Source organism: Drosophila hydei, unplaced genomic scaffold, assembly GCF_003285905.1.
Source record: "Drosophila hydei strain 15085-1641.00,03,60 unplaced genomic scaffold, DhydRS2 tig00000001-arrow-pilon, whole genome shotgun sequence".
Lineage (NCBI taxonomy): Eukaryota > Metazoa > Arthropoda > Insecta > Diptera > Drosophilidae > Drosophila > Drosophila hydei.
The window spans coordinates 13,199,822-13,221,258 of record NW_022045643.1 but is presented as its reverse complement, the minus strand read 5'-3'; the positions used below and the strand labels follow the sequence as shown (position 1 = coordinate 13,221,258).

Here is a 21,437-nt window from a genome sequence, read left to right as displayed (position 1 = left end):
AATGGACAATGGAACCTCCCTCGAGTAATGCAATCAGTTTGAGGATGGAATTTAATTTTCTAACAGAGTTTTAGGGCAGTGCGTTGCCCGGGATTGAGTTGCTTTGTCTCCATTACTGTTACTGTTGCATGGTCAGGAACTGCAACTGGGAAACCGACGAAGTAATTCTAAATGCAAATGAATTCTGAAGAAATTTAGTTACTACAAATTTACGTATTTTTCGCTCTGACAGGCAACTGTGCAAATGAGTTTTTGGCACAGTGAGACCCTTTGCTCTTTTCTGCTCCGTTGACCAATTGAATTGGTTTAATTTGTTGCTCAGATGTTCGTGTGGCATAACTAAGCAACAATTGCATTACGTAATACAATGTAAAAGTATCTGAAGTTAAGATTAAATTCGAGCACATCCACAGATTGTCCTGACATCCTGCCGGCTAATGCCAGCCAACATAATCAAGCTACCAAATGGGAGCCCACTGCCAACACCAACAGCAACAGCAACAGCAGCTGCGGCAGCAACATCGACAGCAAGAGCAGCACAAGCAGCAGCTATAGCAGATGGCAAAAAATGAAGTGCCAATGCGTGTCCCATATGCTAGTGGAGGAGATAAAAAGGTTGCCGGGGTATGGCTGTGGGACGGATCTCGGCACTGATGAGTTCACTTCACTGAGCAAATGAAACGATATTGTTGTCAATTTAGGTGCAACAAAGAACAACAACGAACGTCAGACAGGACAAAACAAACAGCATGCACGATGGCGACAAAGAATCCTAGACCTTACTGACAGGGGGCTCTAACAGAGGGCAATCGAGGCGGTAGCCAGCAAAAAGGACTGCATGCGACATAGGACGTACACCAACAAAAGCAAACAACAACAAATTGCATGTCCTTCCGCCTTAGCTGCAACACACGACATACGCACTCATATTTACTTTACCAAGTATATGGACGAATTCGGCGTCGGGCGGAGGGTTACAGCAACACAGTTGAAATCCACCTGCAGCATTAATGAAAACCTTAAGTGACCTGATACAGATACTCTTAGCAATATTGGTTGTTTGAAGCCAACTAAAACTGCACCTGGAGCGACCAATTGACACACACACTGCAAATGTGTAAAACATTGTTATAGGAATTCTCGACATTCACAAAAGCAGTAATCATATATTTTCGGTTAAATGAACTCAAGCGCACCGACATCTTGTAAGTGTCTGGCAATCTTCTCTTACATCCATTAGCAATATTAATATTTTGTTGTTAAGCATCAGAGTGTGTACTGAAGAAGTATAAATAGAGATGGATAGAAATATAGGGGGAGATAGAGATGGAGATAGAGAGTTAGAGAGAGAAGCAGAGCAGAGAGTGAGAGAGAGGAAGAGCTGAGAGAGAAAGAGTGAGAGAGAGGCAGAGCAGAGAGAAAGAGAGAGTGAGAGAGAAAGGGAGAGAGACAGAAAGAAAGAAAGAGAAGGAGAGAGGGAGAACGGTATATAACAGAATTGTCCACGACTTAAACCACATTTGCTCCAGATTTTAATGAAGCTGGAGGGAAAAGTTAAGACTGAAATTCTGTTATTCTGTCTGTTATTTTGTCTGTTATTCTATTATTGTTATTCTGTCTGTTCTGTTATCCCTGTGTCGTCTCAGTATTCAATAGATTAATTATAAATCGAGTCAAATAAAAAATGATCTCATAAAGGGTTTTACTTTAAAGAAACTTTTCTTCAGAATTTATTGAACTTAAGTCCATAGTGAATTGAAATAAATAATTTCATTATGATATAGTGAAAGCAAATAAATTAAATAAATAAATTACGCATTACACTTAGGTTAAGTTAGACTACATTAATCTGGCTGTGCAAAAGAAGGCGACTGCCTGCCGGGTTTTTAGAGTCTGACAACCTCAACGCCCTGCGGCATGAATAGGGACTCTGCTGCCAATTTAAGCTTCTCGTTGACCAATTTGGCAATTTTGGGTGTGCGACGCCAGACAAATTCGCGGGTTCGGTCGTGATTGTCCTTGCTCTCCACCTCCACCTGCACAAAAAGGGAAATGGGAAAGTACAAAGAATTAAGGCTAATTGCTCAAAGCACAAAGCACAAAGGGTGCTTGCGGTGAGGTGACTGGCTTACCTGCTTGGGCTGCTGCACCTTGATTGACATCAGGGTGGCCCGATCATCCAGCACACTGAACTTGATGCGGCCGATCATCTCATTGGTCCTGGCCGTTGCACTTTTTACGTTTCGCACGCTGCCTCGCTTGAAGGACTTCTCGACGCGCAGAGTCAATGGGCCCAACGTAAATCTGGCCTTAATGGTCGAATTGCGAGTTTCCACATCGCTGATCACCTTCACATTGCCCACACGTTTCAGCGACGCCAGACCAGACAGACTGCCCTCAGCCTTTTGCAACTTCTCCACTTCCGTGCCCGCTTTAGTTGCCCCCACGCCCGCTGGCTGATTGTAGTTGCCGTTGCCCGCCTTCTGTGCCGCTGCAGCCGCCGTCTTCTTCGTGTTGTGTTTATGCGTCGTCTGCTGCTGTCCAGCCGTGGATTTCTTTTGGCTGGCTTTGCTCACTGCCTGCTCCCCATTGAACACGGTGCGAGTTTCCGCTTTGACAGAGCCGGATGCCACGGCCTGCTGCCTCTGTTCCTCCACCGTTCGCTGTTCGCCGGCTTTGAGGCCAAGCTCCGTCTGTAATTGCGTCAATTGCTGCTGCAATTTGACAGACTCCGTGCTGCTGGCCATGCGCGGTTCCGATCGGGTATTCTTGCTGCAAGTCAGAGAGATTGACAAATTTGCATAATTTGACTTTGACTTTGCTGTAAACATAATTGGCTGTCAGCTTTATACCCTCACTAAGGCAATGAAGTTCTTTCGTTATCAGGCTGCATCGACTTCAATTGAGATATTGAGAAGCTAGTTAATCACATTTAAGATTAGATTATTTCCCTACTTAATCCCTACAACTACATCTGATTTCAATATAAAAACTATATTCACTGATATATTCAAGTCTAATTTGAGGATAGGGTTTGTCATCTGTGTATATTCAAGTTTTGATTTTTGGCACTTACAGTTTCTTGTGCGTTGTTGCCTTATGGTTGGCATTGCCCTTGGTCTTCGTTGGGCTCTTCACTGCAGCATTGCCATACGTGGGCGTGGCTGAGCGCCCAGCCAATCGCACAACAAATGGATCGTAATTGTCAGCGACAATGCGGTTTATACGAGAGAATATGGCATCGATGAAGTGATTATGGCGCGCTTGGAATGCATCCGTCGACATGTCAATCACGTTGTTTTTCAGATCACCTGCCCCGCACCATAGAAGATGTCACGTTAATAAGCTTTTACGACACTTGCTTAAAAGTTCATTTTGTGGTTTCGTGTGTTCGCTCTGGTATGGGTGAAAATTTGTGGGTATTTCGGCCTTTGTGGTTAGCTTTGCAGTGTGTTAGTGCAGTGTGCCTCCAATTTCAGATGTGTCAACTAGCGTAGGCTCACATAGAGCCTATCAGACACACAGTGTGGCCACTGTTTACTGTGTAACTGTGCGGCTTAGCGAGTGAGCGTGTATCTGAACGAGCATGTGAGATAGGGAAACAGGGCCAATCCATTGAACCACCATACCCATAAGCTTGTGCACAAAGAAGATTTACTTCCACACAGAAATGAGAACTAAATATCAGTGGCACATACAACAAGCATTATATATAGCTATAGCTAATTATATACAGAAAAAGCAGCTTTTAGACTTTTATTATTGTCATTAGTTTGTGAGTTTCATTATGATTCGCAATTAACTTTAAACAGGCTAGAAACTTGCTCAAAGAGCGCTAAATATTTCACTAGGGAACGGCACTAGAATATTAACTCCTGAGTGACTACTCAATAATTAATTCTGTCAAATTTTGTTTAATTCAATTGGATAGTCACTCAAATTAACTACAATACGTATTGAGAGTTTATCAATATTTTCACTAAAATCCCTTGCTAAGTATTATCTTTTATCTACTGAATATATTTTCATTGAGTTTTGATTTCATCATTTTGCCTAATTCTTCTCTGACTTACTAATCGTTAAATATTTTATGCTACTTTGAGCATGTTGGGTGTTCGTTCTGTTGCTCTTTTTACACTCTTTCATTTAAGCTGTAATGCAAAAAGGTGCACTCATTTATAGAGCAACAGATTTACTACCGAAAGAGAGCCCCTACTCAGCTGAAACGTTTAAGTGCAACTTTGTCCTTTATAACTAATTAAGGCAAAGCTCTGCTTAAGGTCATTGCGCCTGCTACACGTTTGGCATATGTATTTAAAATAGATGTAATAATCCCTTTTTATAGAGCAGCCACTTCCCACAAGTAACTATATTTAAATGTGAGTGCAGTTGTGAGCGGTGTAAAAATATAATATAATGGGAGACTTTTGCCCAGCCACAAAGAGGAACGAAATTATATACATGTCAGGTGTAATGTAAACTTAATTAAATGGATGACAGGGAGTCATAGCTGAAGCTGTTAATAATGAGAGGGAAAGAGAGAGAGAGAGAGAGAGACGGATAGTAGGGATAAAGGAGATGTTACAAATACCTTGACCATTATGCAAATCGTGACGCTTGAAAGTATTATACGGACACTTTTTAAATAAAACACAAATTCGGATTTTTTAGTTTTTTCAATTGATTTGTCAAAAAATTGTACACAAATTTAATTAAAAATTTATTTAAGCAATTCTTTTGTGTTCATGTGCGTGTGCAGCTTTACTTGTTGTCTTGTTTTGTTTATGTTTTTTACAATATATAATAAATAAATAAATAAATAAATAAATAAATAATAAATTACAAATTTAATGAACCTAAAACGCAAAGCTTAACAATTTGTGCAATGAAAATGTAGATGTAAATGACGTCACTTTTCATTTTGGGAAAAATTTGGCAAATCGTGCGCTGCCTTTCAAGCGTTCAACTTTTAGCTACAATTTACAGTTGGTTTAATTTTGTGTGTTTTTTCATTCTGTTTTTGCTTTCGTTGTTTGCTTTTATTATTTTTACAATTTGCGTTATTTACGTTTACGGAAAGTTATGCGAGCCAGAAAAAAGCCAAAAAAGAAAATAGTCAGCGATTAATCTTTGATGTCAATTGTAAGCCAAATGTGTGAAAGCGTGAGTGAAAGGGTAAGTGAGCGACAGAGACAGGGATAGAGAAATACACATATAGTAGAAAAGTATGTATAGAGGACTTTCGATATGCATTATAAAGATGCATTGATAATGTCTCCGATAATTTGTTGTTGTAGTTTTTGTTGTTGATGTGAACAGTAAAATTAATAACAATGTGAAGCAAGAAAAAATTAAAATTATTATCAATAAATTACACTATGTGAACAATTATTGTTGCCGTTGTTGTTGCTCTTGTTCTCGTGGTTTACATACATAAATTTAGCTATTTGTGTGTGAGTGAGTGTGTCTGTGTTGGCGTGAGTGAGTGCGACGTGCGATGGCAACAAACATGTCCGCCAAAATGGCGGCTCGCCATTCAGCTCAGCCACATTTGCTGCATACCATCGAGCGCGCTCTTCACTTTTAACTTTTGCATTTTTTCATTGCTCATTTTGCTCTGAACATAATTTCAACAATTTGTGCTTCGGCATTAAACATTTTGTTGCTGTGCGGTTTGTTGCTGTTGTTCTTGTAGTTGCTGTGATCTTGGTGGTCATGTGAAACAGTCCGTGCGTAAATAACTTGGAAATTAAACGAAACAAGTGTGTGAAACTGTAAGGGGTGGGGGTGTTGTGGATAAATGTTGCTTGTGCGTGCAGCTTAAAAGTTTGCATTTGTATTTGCTTGATTTTTTCTGTGCTGTTCGTTGTCATTTTGCAGATAGTTTGACTAGCACCAAACTCTCAATCAACTCTTTTCGAGGATATTGTATAAATATTTCTTTACATTAATATGCAATTTTGCTTTTGTTTTTGTTTCTGTTATTTTTTAGTTTTGTTTTGTTAAACTAGAGACTTTCTTTTGCATTTTAACTAAAACTCAAAAATAAATAAATAAATAAATTAGAAATAGGTTGTTGCATTTCAGTGGTTTGTTTGATTGATTTGCAGTTTTTGGGCATGAGGGATAGTCAGTGCAAGCAAAGAATTATGCAATGTCCGAGAGATTTAAGTTTGTCCTACCCAAAAAACGGTTGGCAATGCCTTGCAACGTTATAAGTCATTTCGATGTGGTTTGATTGTCCCTGTCATTTGCAGTTCCTGTTTTGGCTGTCGTTGTTGTGTTTGTGTCGTTGTGGCAGTTGTTTGTTTGCGTTTTTAATGCTTCAGCTCTTTTTTGGACTTCTTGGCAACACTTGTTGACTTTTTGGCCTTGGCTGTTTTTGTTGCTGCTGTTGACTTGGACTCACGTGCTTCGCGTCTGGCCTCGATGACGTCATCGCCAATAATATCATCATCGTCATCGTCATCATCATCGTCGTCAGCCTCCTCGTCGTCACCTGTCAGCGCACCTGTAATTTCATCGACTCCATCATCAATATCATCATCATCATCATCATCATCATATTCATCGTCCTCGTCGTCGTCGTCTTCGTCATCAGACGCTGCACCGGCGCCATTATTAACAGCAGCAGGCGCTGCAATCGGCCCAGTTGCCACGCCCACAGCGCCCACCGCTGACTGCGCCGGAGCGGTGCTGACAACTAAGTTATTGTTATTGTTATTCTTAAGAGTGTTCGTTGTTGATGTTGTTGTGATTGTTGTGATATGCTGTTGTGATGATGGTTGATTTGCTGTTACTGTTTGATGTGTCGCATGTTGCTGTTGTTGTGGCAGTTGTTGTTGTATTTGTTGTTGTTGTATTTGTATTATGTTTTGTTTTTGTTGGTCAATTGCATTTGTGCTACTTAAACTATTTGTGCTACCACTACTACCGTCTACAAGTGCATCTTCATCGTAAAAAACATTTAGTTCACCTTCGTTGTTGCTATTGCTCGATGTCTGGGCGGGCGCTACAGCTGCAGCCACATCCTCTACAGCGTTACCAGCTGCAACAGCCTCTACAGCATTGCCGCTCTCCGCTGGCAAGTCGACGCCATCGGAAATGCCTGAGCTCAGCGAGCTGGCGGCCGCAGCGGGCGCAACTTCTTCAAGTGGCTGTGCGGGCGCAGCGGCAACAGGGGTTTGCTGCACACTGGCAGCAGGCACCACCTCATCATCGTCGTCCTCATCGTCATCATCTGTTAATGAATGGGAAATAGACTAAATTCCCCTGGCCAGCCACCTGCAACTGCTCGGTCTTACCACCCAAAATATCATCGAAGAGCCTATCCAAGTAGTCATCATCGTCGTCATCCTCTTCGTCGTCGTCGTCGCTGGCGGTGGCTGCTGGGGCAGCCTGGCCCTGGGGCGTATCGTCTTCCTCCTCATCATCGTCGTCCTCGTCGTCGTCATCATCTGTAAACCCCGAAAGCAAAATAACTGTGTTACCCAAGGAAAGGAGAGCACAAGATATTCGTTAATAACATCACACAATTATGCAGATATCGTAGTTGCGAATGGTGGTTGATCGTTGAGTGCCACTTTGTGGTTGCAATTGGAGTTGCATATGCAGTTTCTGGGCTCAGTAGTGCTGCTGGTGGTGCATGGTGCTCAGGTGCTCGGGTGCTTGCTTATAAATCTGTGTGTGTGGGTGAGTGCAAACGGTCTGTCTACCTACCATCATCGTCATCAACTAAATCGCCCAAGTCCGGCTCATCGTCGTCATCGTCTTCATCGTCGTCGTCGTCATCATCGCTGGCTGGCGCCGCAGCCGGTGCCACTTCGTTGTTGACCGCCTGCTGGCGGGACACGGCCCGTTCGCTCCTCGAATGTAGCTTCACCGGCGATGCCTCAATCTGCAGCAGCAGCGCACTTAGTACGCACAGCAAAATCACGAATTTCATTATTGGTTCGTCTCTGCAACAGATGAAAAGCAAAACGAGAAGAGTTAAATTCAGGGACCACAATATTTGCAGAGAACTTTTACTTTTGCGGTTAACCCAATTTGTTGTCGAAGTGCAACACTTTCTTTTCCATGACTTATAAATTACATATTTATCGAGCAAAGCCAACTGACTGGCCACCAAGTTGCACAGCTAGTCAATAAGACATCAAAGAAAGCAACCAAATAATTGCAGACACAACGTGCTGTGTACGTGTGTGTGTGTGTGTGTGTGTGTGTGTGTGTGTGTGTAGCTGCGTAAGTGCAAACATGTTTTTGAACTGTGCCTCAAAGTTGCCACCGGGCTGTGTCCACATGTCCACTTTGTTGGCACTTGACACACAACAACAGCAGCAGCAGCAGCAGCAGCAGCAGCAACTGAAGCTCGAACAGCTACAACAATGCTTTTTGGACAGCTGCAGGCGCCGTTTGACGCCACTGCCGTCGCCGCAGCCACCACAGTGGCAGGTAAAGACAGACAAAAGTGAGTGTATTGCAGTGGTACAGCGACTCTGTGGCTGATGTTGCAAACGTGCAAAGTCAAAGCTAATTGGCAGCACCAAGCTACCGCTTCCAAACTTCATAGATCTAGACACGTTTTCATGCTGACAGCTGGCATCTGACAGTCTCAAATGCAGGTTTTACTAATCGGATTCCACGTATCCGAAAACATTTCCGAGCGACGACAGTGCAAATTAAAGCATTGGCTTAGATGATGTAAAAAACCGAACAGTTGATATCGAAGAGAGCGTGATTGAGTTTCTTTTGCGAGATTGGGTTGCTTTTCTTTTGGTGTTTTGTATCACTTCGACGTCTGTAAGTAAAGTCGTAATGCTATTTGCAGGGTATCTTTGTTGTTTACGTGCCCATCCTCAACTTTCCATTCGCATTGGTATTGTTTTGTTGCTGTTACTGTAGCTGCGATTGCTGTTGGCTCTTTAGCCATGACAATCAGCATGGCCAACAGCCAATGGCTATAACAAACAACCGCAACAATTGCCGTTGCTCTTGTTGCTGTTGTTATTGTCGCACTGTCAAGTGCGACTGCCCCAAGTGAAAGCAACGTCGTCGTCGCTGCCATGAACAAGTTTTGTTGCGGCAGTGTTGCCGCAGCGATTTGTTGTTGTGTTGTCGCTGGCGTTTTTACTGTTGTTGGCTGCCTGCTCGGCCACTTATTGAAAAATGAGTAAAACGTTTTAAAAATCGAGTTCAGCTTAGTGCTGATAAGCAAACGTCGCTGACCATAAAGCAAAGTGAAAACCCAGTGACCTACTGCCCGGGCTGCCAGGCTAGATCAGGCCAAGCGAAGTCAAGTCTGTTGGCCAACTGCTTGGGGTATGTGGCTGTGTGTGTGGCTATGCCAGTATCTGTGGGTTTTCTTTAAGGGCTTCGCCAAGCCAAAGATAAAGATAGCCCAGATGATAAGTTCAGAGCGCAGTTTCATGGCGTCCAAATCTCTTACCATCCAACTGAGGCTGAAGACGCATCGTCACAACGCTCCGCTTAATTAAAACTTTTACGACGCCGCGTTTTCTTGAGCAGCGTTTATTAAAATCTGAAGCCCCTGGCAGTGCAATGGCAGCGACACAGCAGCGAAAAGGAAGCGACGTTTTGGGCGTGGCACTTGAGCGGAGATGACATATCACCTTCTCCTAGACCACGCCTCGCACATCTATCAGCTGCGGCTGCTAGGCAACGACAACCAATCAATGGAATGTGGAAACCAAATGAACTTGAGCAGCAAAAAAGGGAATAATGTTGCTATACAGGTATCTTCTATATTGCATCTATTTATTTGGGGCTGAGTAACTGAAATTAAGGGCAACAAATAAGATTCAACTGAAGTTGTTTCTACTCCAGACTTAGCACTCATACACAAAATATTCAGCACTATAATTATTTCGTGCACAAGGAATGTTGAAGAGTTTTATCATTATTTTCCCATTGTACTTGTTGACGTTTTCGCAACTACCTTCTACGGCATCTTCAGTTGGGTACTTATAAACTCAGGTTATTGAAGTCTACGAAATAGCGTTTACTTTGCCCGTGCATACGTTTTGTCTCGTGGCCCGCTTCTCTCGTGCTTCTTGAGCTGCTCAATGTTCTTCCATTTTCTCACCTAACTCCAAACATTTTACGCATCATGCTATAAAAGCAACAACAACAGCAGCAATGCAATGGGAAAACTTTTGACAAGCACACGAGTGCGTGGCAGCTTCTCCAGCGCCCGCCCTGCTTCCCGCTTCGCTCGTCTTGCTCACCAATGGGAATGGCAACCGGTTGGCGTTGCTCTCTATTGTAGGCACTAACTCATATGGAACGCTGCTCCCACTATATTTTAATGTTCCATAGAAAAATGAAGCTAACCGTGTGTGCATTTTACATTAATATTCATGCAAGTGGGAGTGCGGCATGTGGAGGACTGAATGGGGTGGGGGAAGCGCAACGAGTGTGTTTGCTGTGCACTTGCATGACAGCCAGCAAAATTACTTAAGTCTCACACAGATACACACACTCGTTCACAATGGGCATTATTGTGCCCGATGGCAGTCCACCCTCCCGTAGCTATGCTCCTGCTCCTGCTCCGTTCAATCTACGTATGCATTGTCATATCAGCGTCATATCAATAAATATGTTCGCCGCACAAAAGGCTACGCGTTGATGGCCACAAAAGTGCCTCAGGATTTGCATATCAGACTGCTACCATCGCTATTCAAGAGCTGTCGACTCTTTGTTTAAACTTGCCTCATATGTTGGTTGGGCTGGGCGAGCTTGTCTTGCCGGCTGCTGCTGGTGCGGTTAATTTTCCAAGACAATGGCTGAAGAAGCAAAGTAGAAAAATAATCTTTACACGTGCCGCTTGAACTGCCTCGCCCCATGCTGCAGCACCTGCAGCCGCAGCACTTAGACAAGATTCCGTCTCCCTCTCTCTCTCTCTATCACACACTCCCACATACCCTCACACACACAGGCACACACATTCAACAATCTTTTACATCTATCCCGCTCACTTTCTGCATGCACATCGCATGAATTAGGAGCTGGTACCGTCGCATCAGCGCCACCTGGCGGAACAACAATGCACATGCTGCATGACTGCCAGGTTCCTTCACCAAGTAATGGACACGATCTACCCAAAGCTTTTCTACATGCATACCCTTTACTTTGAGCAGGAGTGTTGATGCCAAACATTTTAGCTATTCTTTGCCTTATGGTCTTATGGTCTCAATCGAAGCTTTTAATTTTCCTTCTGATCTTCGATATGTTAATTATAGTTTTATAGAAAACTGATTACAAAGTCATGTTTTTAAGCAATAAGAAAATGCTATTTAAATTAATATTCGACTTATTTCACGATTATCAGAGTACAAGGTATTTTACAGTCATTAACCACGATACCTTTTTAATAGTTTCATGCGAGTTAAACCATTTGAAAAGAAGCGTAAACTTTTTATACTTTTTGTCATAAACGAAAAAAAAGTGGACAAATTTTCGGGCATGTGGTTCACTCAAATTTCTTTGCAGAGCCACAATGTCCGTGTCGAATATTTCTCTCTTAATAGCTTCTACTTGTCTTAAGTGCATCGGTGCTGCTGGTGGTGGTGGTGCTGCTGCTGCTGATACTGATGTGACTCTTTGGTACAACACTTGAGAATGTTTTGTTTTGGCAGCAAAGTGCAGAAGCTGTGTAAACTAACGTGAACTATAACTGCGATGCCAGGAAACACTTAAATTAGCCACTGTCTGGTATGTGGGTCAGTTTGCAAGAAGAAACCTGAGAGAAGGCATGAGAGATTACTCAACAAGGCGACTGCTCCTACTGTTGCTGCTGTTGTTGTTGCTGCTGCTACTGGTGCTGCTGCTGCTGACCACAGAGCACACATGAAATGGAGCAGAGCTGGGCTGTATGGCGTGTATGTGGGGCAGAGCACATAAAAAAACCGGGGATGGCTCTAAATTGCTGCGCTGATACAATTTATGGCCCCAGCCAGTTAAGAGCCTGTGTCCGAGTTTCAGTCGGTTTCGGGTTTTTGTAAGCTCTCGAAAATCAATTAAAAGTTCTGGCCCAAGACGTTGCCGGAGCTCCTTCTATTTCTCGTTTGCGAACTGTTTTATGGGTCAGCAGCAATGCGTTTGGATGGTGTAATCGCTTTGCATGCCAATTGCTTGCTCTTATCATTCAAGAATAACACACACACGATACGATACGAGGTAACGATAGTCCTCAGGCTTAAACACTGTTAATCCAATGCTAACCTTGAGCTGCCCTTGGTTATGATAATGTTGATCGATTATTTGAGTGATGTTGTTCAGCTTTAGTTTCGTCACACACCATAAATTTTTGAAATGTTTGTTTAGTTTTGCAGGTCGTGTTACGAAAACCGATTTGTGTTTGAGTGTAAGTAACCGTTGCTCACTCCTCGAGTACCCGTCCAAGACTGTCGCTGTTTGAGCTTCTTTCGTATGGTTTTTAGCCCCATGCGATTCTGAACTGACTTTCTTTTTTCAACGTTTGCTTTTACCTGTTTCTCGCTGGGGGAGTTTTTGGTTTGTGATTGTGATTGTTGTTGCTTATTTAGTGTTGTTGTCGAGCTTCGATGTTGGCAATTTTCACACCGCCGCGCACACAACTGTCTCGCACGACTGACCGTCTGCAACTGATCGAGGCTGGAATCTTCAGTTACCAGCATAGTTGTAGACGACACGGTGAACACAGTGAACAGTTGCCCAACAATTTGTTTGCATTGCTTTCTTTGCGCTCTCTTTTGATAGCATTCCTCTCTCGCACGCTAACTCTCTCCCTCTCTCTCTCTCTCTATCTTTATCTTTAGATTACTTCTGCTATCTCGTTTTACTGGCCAACTAGATTTTCAATCAATTTTGGACATGCGCTCGTCGGCGTTCCTATGGGAAAGTATTTGGCACAGTAAACAACTCGTTATTACAGTTAGCAACCAAACAGGCTGCTGGCGCACTTACCTCAAAGAGCTATCAGTTAAGATGGACTGGAGTATTTTTGGCAGTTCTTAAAGATTTTTTCATACTCTTTTAGCCAAGGTAAAAATGGCATGACATAATATTTAAATGTATTCGGTGCCAATTTCGTATATTCGACTTTCTGTCCGTATTTTGTCACTATCAATTAACATTTGAATGCATCTTTCTTCTTTTCATTCTCGCTGACACTCCCGTGGCCTATTTCAGACATTCCTGCGAGCCCACTCTCTTAACTTGTACTTTGTAAATGAGAATGTTCGTGTATATAGTATTTGGCTATGTGCGACTTTTATTGATGAGCTTATTCGCGTTCGGTCAATAGGAAGTGCTAATTTCTGGGGTCTGCTGGCGAGCACAGGTACATTAAAGTGAAATCGTCAGCCATTGAGCAGTTGACTCTGATATTAGCCAAAAAAAAGAATTAAAAAACGTTCAGTAAAGTGTTACTCATAGCTTTGACAGCTTGTAATGTAATTAATTTAACTTGCATTTCATTTTCAATGTCCGGGACAGAGTGGAAAATGGACAGTCAGCGGGGAGGGGCGTGTAAAGGGTTCAAAGCAAAGCTTTCCCACACACACACGCACACATAGACGCTCTCACTAATATACGACAAAAGCGTCGCTGGCTGCGCAGTCGACGCGTACAACAGTAAAACGTGTTCTACTCGTTTATAGCGGTCTATTGCTGGAGTAGTTGTTGTAGTTGTAGTTTTTCTAGTTGGGCAAAAGTTGTTTTTACTGTAGAAGAGAGCTTGGGCTGTCTATAACTTTCTTCGCAACTTGTTGTCGTTGCTGTTGCTGTTGTTGTTTTGTCGCTGCTGTTATTGAGACAGCAGGCCAAGTATGTAAGCCTTTGCGATGCATTTCAGTTAACAGGTCAGTGGAGTTTTCTCAACTTAAAAACTTAACTCGACTTGCAGACGTTTTCAGTCTTTTGCCGCAGAATGTTACGAAATTTTATGTAATGCGCCGAAAAAAACAACAGAAAACACAAAAAAACTTAATTTTTTATATATGTATATATATATATATATATATACAAGAGAGCTTAGACTAACATCAACAACTGGCAAAAACTTTTGTTCAAGGCTACATATTTTCGCTTGGCTAAATTTTGACTATTCTAAAATGACTGGTGACTGGTGCATTAGTTCAAACCCCAAATAGCTTACCCTTTTGGTGGCTTAATATACTTTGACATTTTTGTTACCAACACCAGTCAGGTGGCAAAACCGACAAAGAGAAAAAAAAATTAAACGTAACGCCCGACTGCTGTGCGAAATGAGGCGAAGCTGTTGCCCAACTAAAGACCACCCAAGATCAAACTTAGTTGCACCTAATCAAAAAGTAATTTGCTATTTGGTGGCTTTGTTAACATTTTCATAAGCAAATCAACGGGGCGTACCAAGAAAGCTCGGGGTCCTCGCGGCTCCAACTCAGAGACGTTGCTCCATTTGACTAATTAATTTTCTCAACTTTCTTGCAAACAGAAAATGATGAAAATGCGGGTATCTGCGGCTGATTAGTTTTCGCAGCTAGCAAAAAAGTTTTTTCGGCTTACATGTTAATTTTCTAGTTTGCTTTTGGTTTTGTTCATTTCTCATTTGTCAAGAACTTATGGAAAATCCACTCAAGTTCATTTTATTGCGTAGGTCTGAGTAATCAAAAATTTGTTATTTTTGCATGCAGAAGGAACACAAAATTTAGAAATAAAGCTTTAAATTGGGCCAGCATAACCAGTTCCTATAGAGTGTATACAATGCTTGTAATATGCTCCTTCTCTAATAGAGTCTATCCCCAACAATTAATTGAGTTAAATGAACAGATCTCAGTTCAATATTACAATAATGTCATGCATTAAAAACGCCATGAAAATGAATTTGATATTTATCTTGATACATATGTGAATACCCTTTGACCATTCATAACGGACATATGTAAGTTATGCAAATAAATTGCAAATGTGTTCGTCTCAGAGTTTCAAAGAGATTCCAGAAGCCATAACTTTCTAGTTTGAAGCATGCAACTACAATAGAATGTGACAATTCACAACAGTAAGACCATCGACTACTTTCAATATAATTTAATATATTAGGCGTGTTGGGTGTGTGCATATATTATATGAAGTCAGGGAAGTTCAGTGCTGAGCACAAGGTATCTTTTGTTCGATCAGTTTTAATTGAAGAACTCAAAAGTGTTTTAATTATTCATATTGAATGGAACTAATGTCTTTTTCCACTTGCCAATAATATAGTTATATTAATATTTAACGCCAATGGTCTCTTGGTCAATGTGAATTATCGATTTCACTGGGCAATTAATTTTAGCCAGGTCAAATTATTTATATCATTCTGACACTTCATTCGCATAGGGCTGGCCAATATTAGTTTGAGTGCCAGGGCATTGCAAACTTAATTGGCAGTTCCTGTGAAAAGGCGTTTAGCGCTGGCGATATTCGTGTCTGCTGCGCTTAAGCAATTCAATTTGCTGACTCTCTTTTCCGCCTTCGTTAGCGAGCAGTCACACAATATTGACGTTGACAATTAAATGCTAGAAATTATTTGATTACCATCCGTTTTTCTAACCAAACCAGCTCAACGTCTCGAAAAAGTTTCGCTTTTCTTTTGGCTTCGAACAGCCCACAAAAAGTGAAATAAAAATACCTTAGTAAGTTTTATCTCTCTGCACGTGTGTTGCTACTGTTGCTGTTGTTTTCGTTATTGTTGTCGTTGCTGTTGTAGCTTTAGGTGAGATTATGCATGAAAGCGACGCTTTGTGCTCGGAATAATTAGCAGGGCGTGTGAGGGGGGTCCTCACAATTGTCAGCTAAGTAAGAGGCTACCTGCCATCCAGTGCGTGTGGCTGCCAACTAATCGATTTTCAAAGTGGTTTTTAGATAGCGACTATTTGTTGGTGCCTGATTATATTCGAAATGCGTGCTAACAATTTCATTTGTTGAAAATTCAAATATGCGGTGGCAAGCCAGGCCGCAGAAACTGTCGACGCGGATTTGTATTGGGATTTGGAACTGGGTTTGAGTTTGAGTTTGAATTTGAGTTTGAACTTGTTGTTGGTGTTGAATTTCATTTGCACATTATATTCAATTTTTCAGGCTGTGCATTGCCACTGACTGAACTCAAGAGGTGGTTGTTGCTGTTTTTTGATGAATTCATTCACGTACAATCCCCAACGATAACGACCACGGCAACGGCAGCGGTAACAGCAACAACAACAGCAACAGCAACAGCTACGACATCGGACGGCAATTCTGTTGACCGTTAAGCCAGCTCCAAGTGCCAAGCTTCAAGTTTCAAGCTATAAGTTCCAAGTACCTTCCTGTACTCTTGTGCTGCTCATTTCGCATTCAATGAGCGGCGCATCCATCGAACGAAAGCCGAGTCGAGCCAAGCAATTTCAATACGCACCGGCGAAAAATAATATAGAAAAAAAAATGGTAAATGAAAGTGCCCTCAAAATGTTTTCTAAATTTGTGCGCTTGGCCCGAAGTCTTTTGGGTTGGGCAACGGCTACTTGACCATGCCCATCTCTATATCTATATCTGTCTGATTTAATTGTGTCGCATTGCAATGAATATGCAGAGAGAACTTAAGCTCTGAGCCGAAAACTTGTCTTTCGTCTTTCAATTAGCGAAAGTCTGCCACGAGAAGCCTTCCACTGATATGCATATTCATCGTTCTACAAAAAGAAAAAGTTGTCAGCGACGTCATTTAATTGATGTCCATTTTTAATTTCGTCGCATCTTATGGCTGGGCCAATAACCAATAAGAAACATAAAAAAACATAATCAACCAAAAAACACCGAATAAAGCCTATCGAACAAAAAAAAAAAAAAAAAACAAAAACAAAGAGACGCCGGCCAGGTGGAAGTGGACGCCTCACGAGCTACTCTCGAACAGGAAGGGAAAGCTATAGACGAACGTGTCACTTTGTAAGCAGAAGAGAATGTGTGTTTGTGTGTGTGTGTGTCTTTGTAACTGAGTTTATGTGGGGCTTGCTTCGCAGCTTCAAAAAAAGCAAAAGTCTGATGTGGTCTCTACATGAGCATTACGGCAAGAAATTGACATTCTTTGCCTCCTCACTCACAAGAGCACAGAGCAGGCAATTCAAATAAGTAAATACAACAAAAACAACAACTTAAATACCAAAAACTGGCTAGAGGCACTTTCTCTTTCTTTCACTGCCGATAACGGCAACAACAGCAACAGCAACAACAACAACAACGACGCCGACAACAGGTAACAACAACCAAAAGGGAAGCAGAAAATCAACGACTGGCATCCACAACAAATAAAAATAAATAGACCAATTGCTCTTATTACAATTGTTGTTGCTATTCTTGTCGTTGTTGCCCTTAGGCAATTTATAATTTAAGCATACATACACCCACACACACAAACACATTTATATATACATAACCACTCATACATATATTTATTAGATTCGGGAAAGAAACTCGCTTGAAGTCTTTTTGGTAATTGACACTCTGAAGGCAATGAAATGGGCGCCAGAGGCCGCGTGGGCGTCACAGCTGACTGCTGTGGGCGTGACTACAGCATTAACAAAATGCCATTTATGCTCATAAAACTGTCAAGCTGAAGTGTCGGCAACAAAGCAACAACAACAACTGCGATATGATGGAAGCAGCAAGAGATGCGCAGAGCGCATTGAAAAGCCATATCAATGTCAGATCAGAATCGACTTTGACAATGCAAGCAACGACGAGTTCCAGTGCAGTGTATCTCTGTTTCTGTTCTAAGTACTTACTCACCTTTCCGGCATACGCAGAGCGCAATTGTTGTTTGTAGATTAACGACAAATTTTACTTAAATTACTCCCTTCTATCACAGACAGGGGCAGCGAAGGGTCTGGGGTCAATGTGTTAGTCCAGACAGAATAAATGGAATTAATTCTCCAAGATTCCCTTTAATCTTTCCACTCAAAATAATGTGAACAATTTGCTATGGAAAACAACTCTCTAACAGCACAACATTAATTCAAATTTTGCAGATTTTTATCAGCCTTTACTTTCATAATCTAACAATTTAAGCGGAATTTCATAGCTTTGAAGAGTTTTTTCATGAATCACCTTGTTTGCGTCGCATTGTTAGCTTTCCATTAAAAATGATTCATCTGTTTGTTATTTTGTCACTAATATTTAGTAGATAACAAGGGGATAGACTATGCAATTTATTGTCTTAGTTTGTTTATTTATGTAAATTCCCTTCATTCGTGTTGTGCTGTAAAATCACAAAAGCTTTCAATTATCTTAATTGCATTTAGGTGCGTCCTTTGATTACCTGATACGTTTTTCTACTTTCCGGAAGCTGCACATATTCAGGTTAATCGTATCCAATCACAAAATTTAATAAACATGCAAATTTGCAACGCTTAAGCTTATCTGAAAATTATTGATTTTCATTGAAGGTGTTGCTATTGTTATTAACTAGTGGCAAAGTGTTTGTCAAGCATGTCAGACACACGAATACGTGTCGTATGCGTGTTTTCAACTCTCCTGCGATACAATTGATGAGCTGTAATTGCCACTTTAGCATTGAGTTGCCATTAGTGATAGTTCGTTTTTTTGGCACTCAAGCAATTGTTAACAGACATGCATCGATTGTGTAATAAAAAGTTTCCAGCATGAATAAATTCACTTTTAGTGACATTTCCGAATTATGCAAGCGGTTAACACATTCATATAAAAACACTTTCTTTTTACACACACGTACGCAAAGACACTTAGCACCGTGTTTCGTGTGCTGTGCATTAAATAATGTCATTTGAATTAACACCAAAAAGTCAACGGGCTCAACCCTCCCCACCGGCTTCAACGGCCGGCCAGGGCATTAGCATAACCTGTGGTTGTATATTTGTAGTATACTTTTGGGAGGCCATCGAAAATAACGGGAGCGTCTTGAGTTGTTGGTCATGCTAAAAAGGCAAGCATTTGCATTAAATCTGAGTAGATACACAAACCGGAAGAATCCTGTTCAGCCTGCTGCTGCCTGTAGCGCCAACCGTCACTGCATGACTCGGACTCTGACTATGAAGCGCCTAACAGGCAGTACTTAGGGCTGGACATTTACATATCACTTTTGTTTACCCTGAAGCAAATCCTTAAACATTTTTATTTTATGTATTCAATTAAATTTTCGCTAACATTTGCTCACAAAAATTGAATCGAAAATATTTCTCACTCCAGGAACTTAAATTTGTGAACTGTTTTTGCTTTTTGTGAACTGCTGCCCATTCACACGCATCTGAATCTAATTTGCATTTGTAAATGCAAATGAATCTTAAGGTTGGCGAGGTCAAGCAACTTGAATACCTGACAGCTGCTCGGCCTGCTCGTTTCGTGTTTTCCTATGATTGGATATCGTTTTGCTCTGCTCTGCTGCATTTTCCCTGCCGCATCAAGTTGCGAGTCGAGAGTCATGCAGTAAAATGATTACAAGCGGCGAGGAGCAGCGTTGACGACTTTTCTTTTTCCGTGAAATCAAATGTCAAACACACATTGCTGGATGTTGGTAAACCGGTAAACCGATAAACCGGGCAAGGGCAAGACCCAGCTTAACCTTGGCAGACCACTAATACTGAAGCAGAGCACTCCTTGCCCTTGCTCTGAGTTCTTGGACTCTGCTGGTTGTTCGTCTTATTTTACCTGCTGCTTTTACCTTTGCTGATGTTACGCTTCTTTTGCTTCTTATTGCTTAGGGCTACGGGCTAAACTGAAATCTTTAAGGACTTGTGGGCGCTGGGCTTCAATGTGGCGCCAGGCATAGCTGACCTGGCTGACACAGGTTACGGTTGCTTGTCTTGTCCGCCAACTCAACTTCCGGACCCAAATTCAATTTTCCTCGCATTTTATTTTGATTTCAATTCAATTTTCCTGGCGTTTAGGAACGGTAAACAATAATTAGATGCGCCGTCGACTGATCTCCGCATACATTTACAATATGGCCCACATCTCTGAGATGCAGCCATTTTCCCCATCCACACACACACAGTTTGTGGTCTGACGATTCGTTGCGCCCGCTTCGATTTGCTCAAAGTGCAGAGTCAGTAAAATTAAATTGGATTTTCATTGTGACGAACTAGACAAGGCCGTTTACCAGCAGCAGTGTCGGCCTTGCGGTCATCCGAAATAGTCAGGATGCTTGTGCCTCAATAGCCGTAAACTTTTACTACTTTATAGCTTTAAGCTGAAGCTGTAATGCTGCCCGCTCCCAACTGTCACGCGGACTAATGTTTTTTTAAACGATGCCGCCGCCGGCTGCTGCCGCACAATGGGATGATAATTGAAAGTTTGCGGTGAGAATTTGCAGGCTAGCGATTTCAAAGAATCGATTTCGAATAGCGGCTTAAATTATTTTCGTAGTTCTGTTTACAAATTGATTGATCTCAAGGCAATGCAGTCGATTTATAAACGTCACTAAACAATTTTTGTATATACATTACTATTTCTGTTCAAGCTGTCACTCGATGTTATTTGAGGACCATCAATTTCTTTCGATAATCCCGGCATTGTGCGATAGGCAGCTCCTTGTGGAATTGAGAATTGAGCAATTGCATGGAAACGCAATTATTCTGTGTATTGACTGTGTGCCCCAACAATAATTATTATTGATCGCACTTCAATTTGTTGTGCATTTTTTATGCCTCACTTACAATAAAATCCATTTACCAACCCGACAACGCCGGCGACGACATCAGCGATTGTTGATGATTTTACAAATGCGCTTAATGACATTGCGTTGCCATTTGGCAGTCAGCCCACCAGTCACCAGCCAACATACCAGACCAGACCAGACCAGACCAGACAGTCGGCCATCCAGCCAGCCATCCCAGCCAGCTAGGGAAGCCTCTTAGCCAGGCCAAGTACAACAAATATTTGCTTAAACGCTCTGTGCTCTGCGCTCAGAGCTGTGCGGCTTGTGATTGAAGCTTAATGCATATGAAATGGTAATTACGCGTATGCCTTATTGTGCAGCGGAAGCAAGCCCCAGAACTTATTGTCGCTCATTTATCTTATTAATAGCCCGATGGGTGAAGGCGGCACATAATTTATCAAGCAGCTGGATAGAAAAAAGCGTCTCATCGCCAGTTCAATTCGAGATGTCGCTGCGTTTGTCATTTCTATAATAAACTTCGGGCCATTGACTGTAAGTCTGCCGATGAAGGATGAACAATGAAAAGTAGACAGTTCCTAGAGTGCGCTCGGAGTCTAGACGAAATAATTGTGGGCAACATATCGTGTGTTCGCCTCTGCTTAGTAGTCTGCCTGCTTTGGCAACAGCTAATAGCATTTTTAGCACTAACCCAGGTTAACTGTAATAAATCAGCAAGTCGAATGGCAAAGCTTTAGTTTCCACCTGCCTTCTAAATCACAAGGTGTCATGGCAAAGCCCTACTCCGACTCCGACTCCGACTCCG

At 41.9% G+C, this 21,437-nt stretch overlaps 1 protein-coding gene across 1 annotated transcript; it reads right to left on the bottom strand.

The window, feature by feature from the left end:
- Window positions 1-1,830: 1,830 nt before the first annotated feature.
- LOC111597533 (FK506-binding protein 3) lies at window positions 1,831-12,576 on the bottom strand. The gene is made up of 8 exons (XM_023312311.2): window positions 12,507-12,576; window positions 7,720-7,958; window positions 7,305-7,457; window positions 6,977-7,240; window positions 6,410-6,511; window positions 3,077-3,311; window positions 2,133-2,772; window positions 1,831-2,036 (listed from the first exon to the last, which is right to left on the bottom strand). Exons 2-8 carry the CDS (start codon window positions 7,943-7,945, stop codon window positions 1,887-1,889), a joined length of 1,770 nt encoding a protein of 589 aa, XP_023168079.2. The 5' UTR covers window positions 7,946-7,958; window positions 12,507-12,576; the 3' UTR covers window positions 1,831-1,886.
- Window positions 12,577-21,437: the final 8,861 nt, after the last annotated feature.

Coding starts and splice junctions, on each gene's coding strand:
- LOC111597533 (XM_023312311.2), bottom strand. CDS start 7,945: ATGAAATTCGTGATTTTGCTGTGCGTACTAAGTGCGCTGCTGCTGCAG. Junction 6,512..6,976: donor GAGCAATAGCAACAACGAAG/GTGAACTAAATG, acceptor ATGAAATTACAG/GTGCGCTGACAGGTGACGAC. Junction 3,312..6,409: donor CGAGGCCAGACGCGAAGCAC/GTGAGTCCAAGT, acceptor GGTGCGGGGCAG/GTGATCTGAAAAACAACGTG.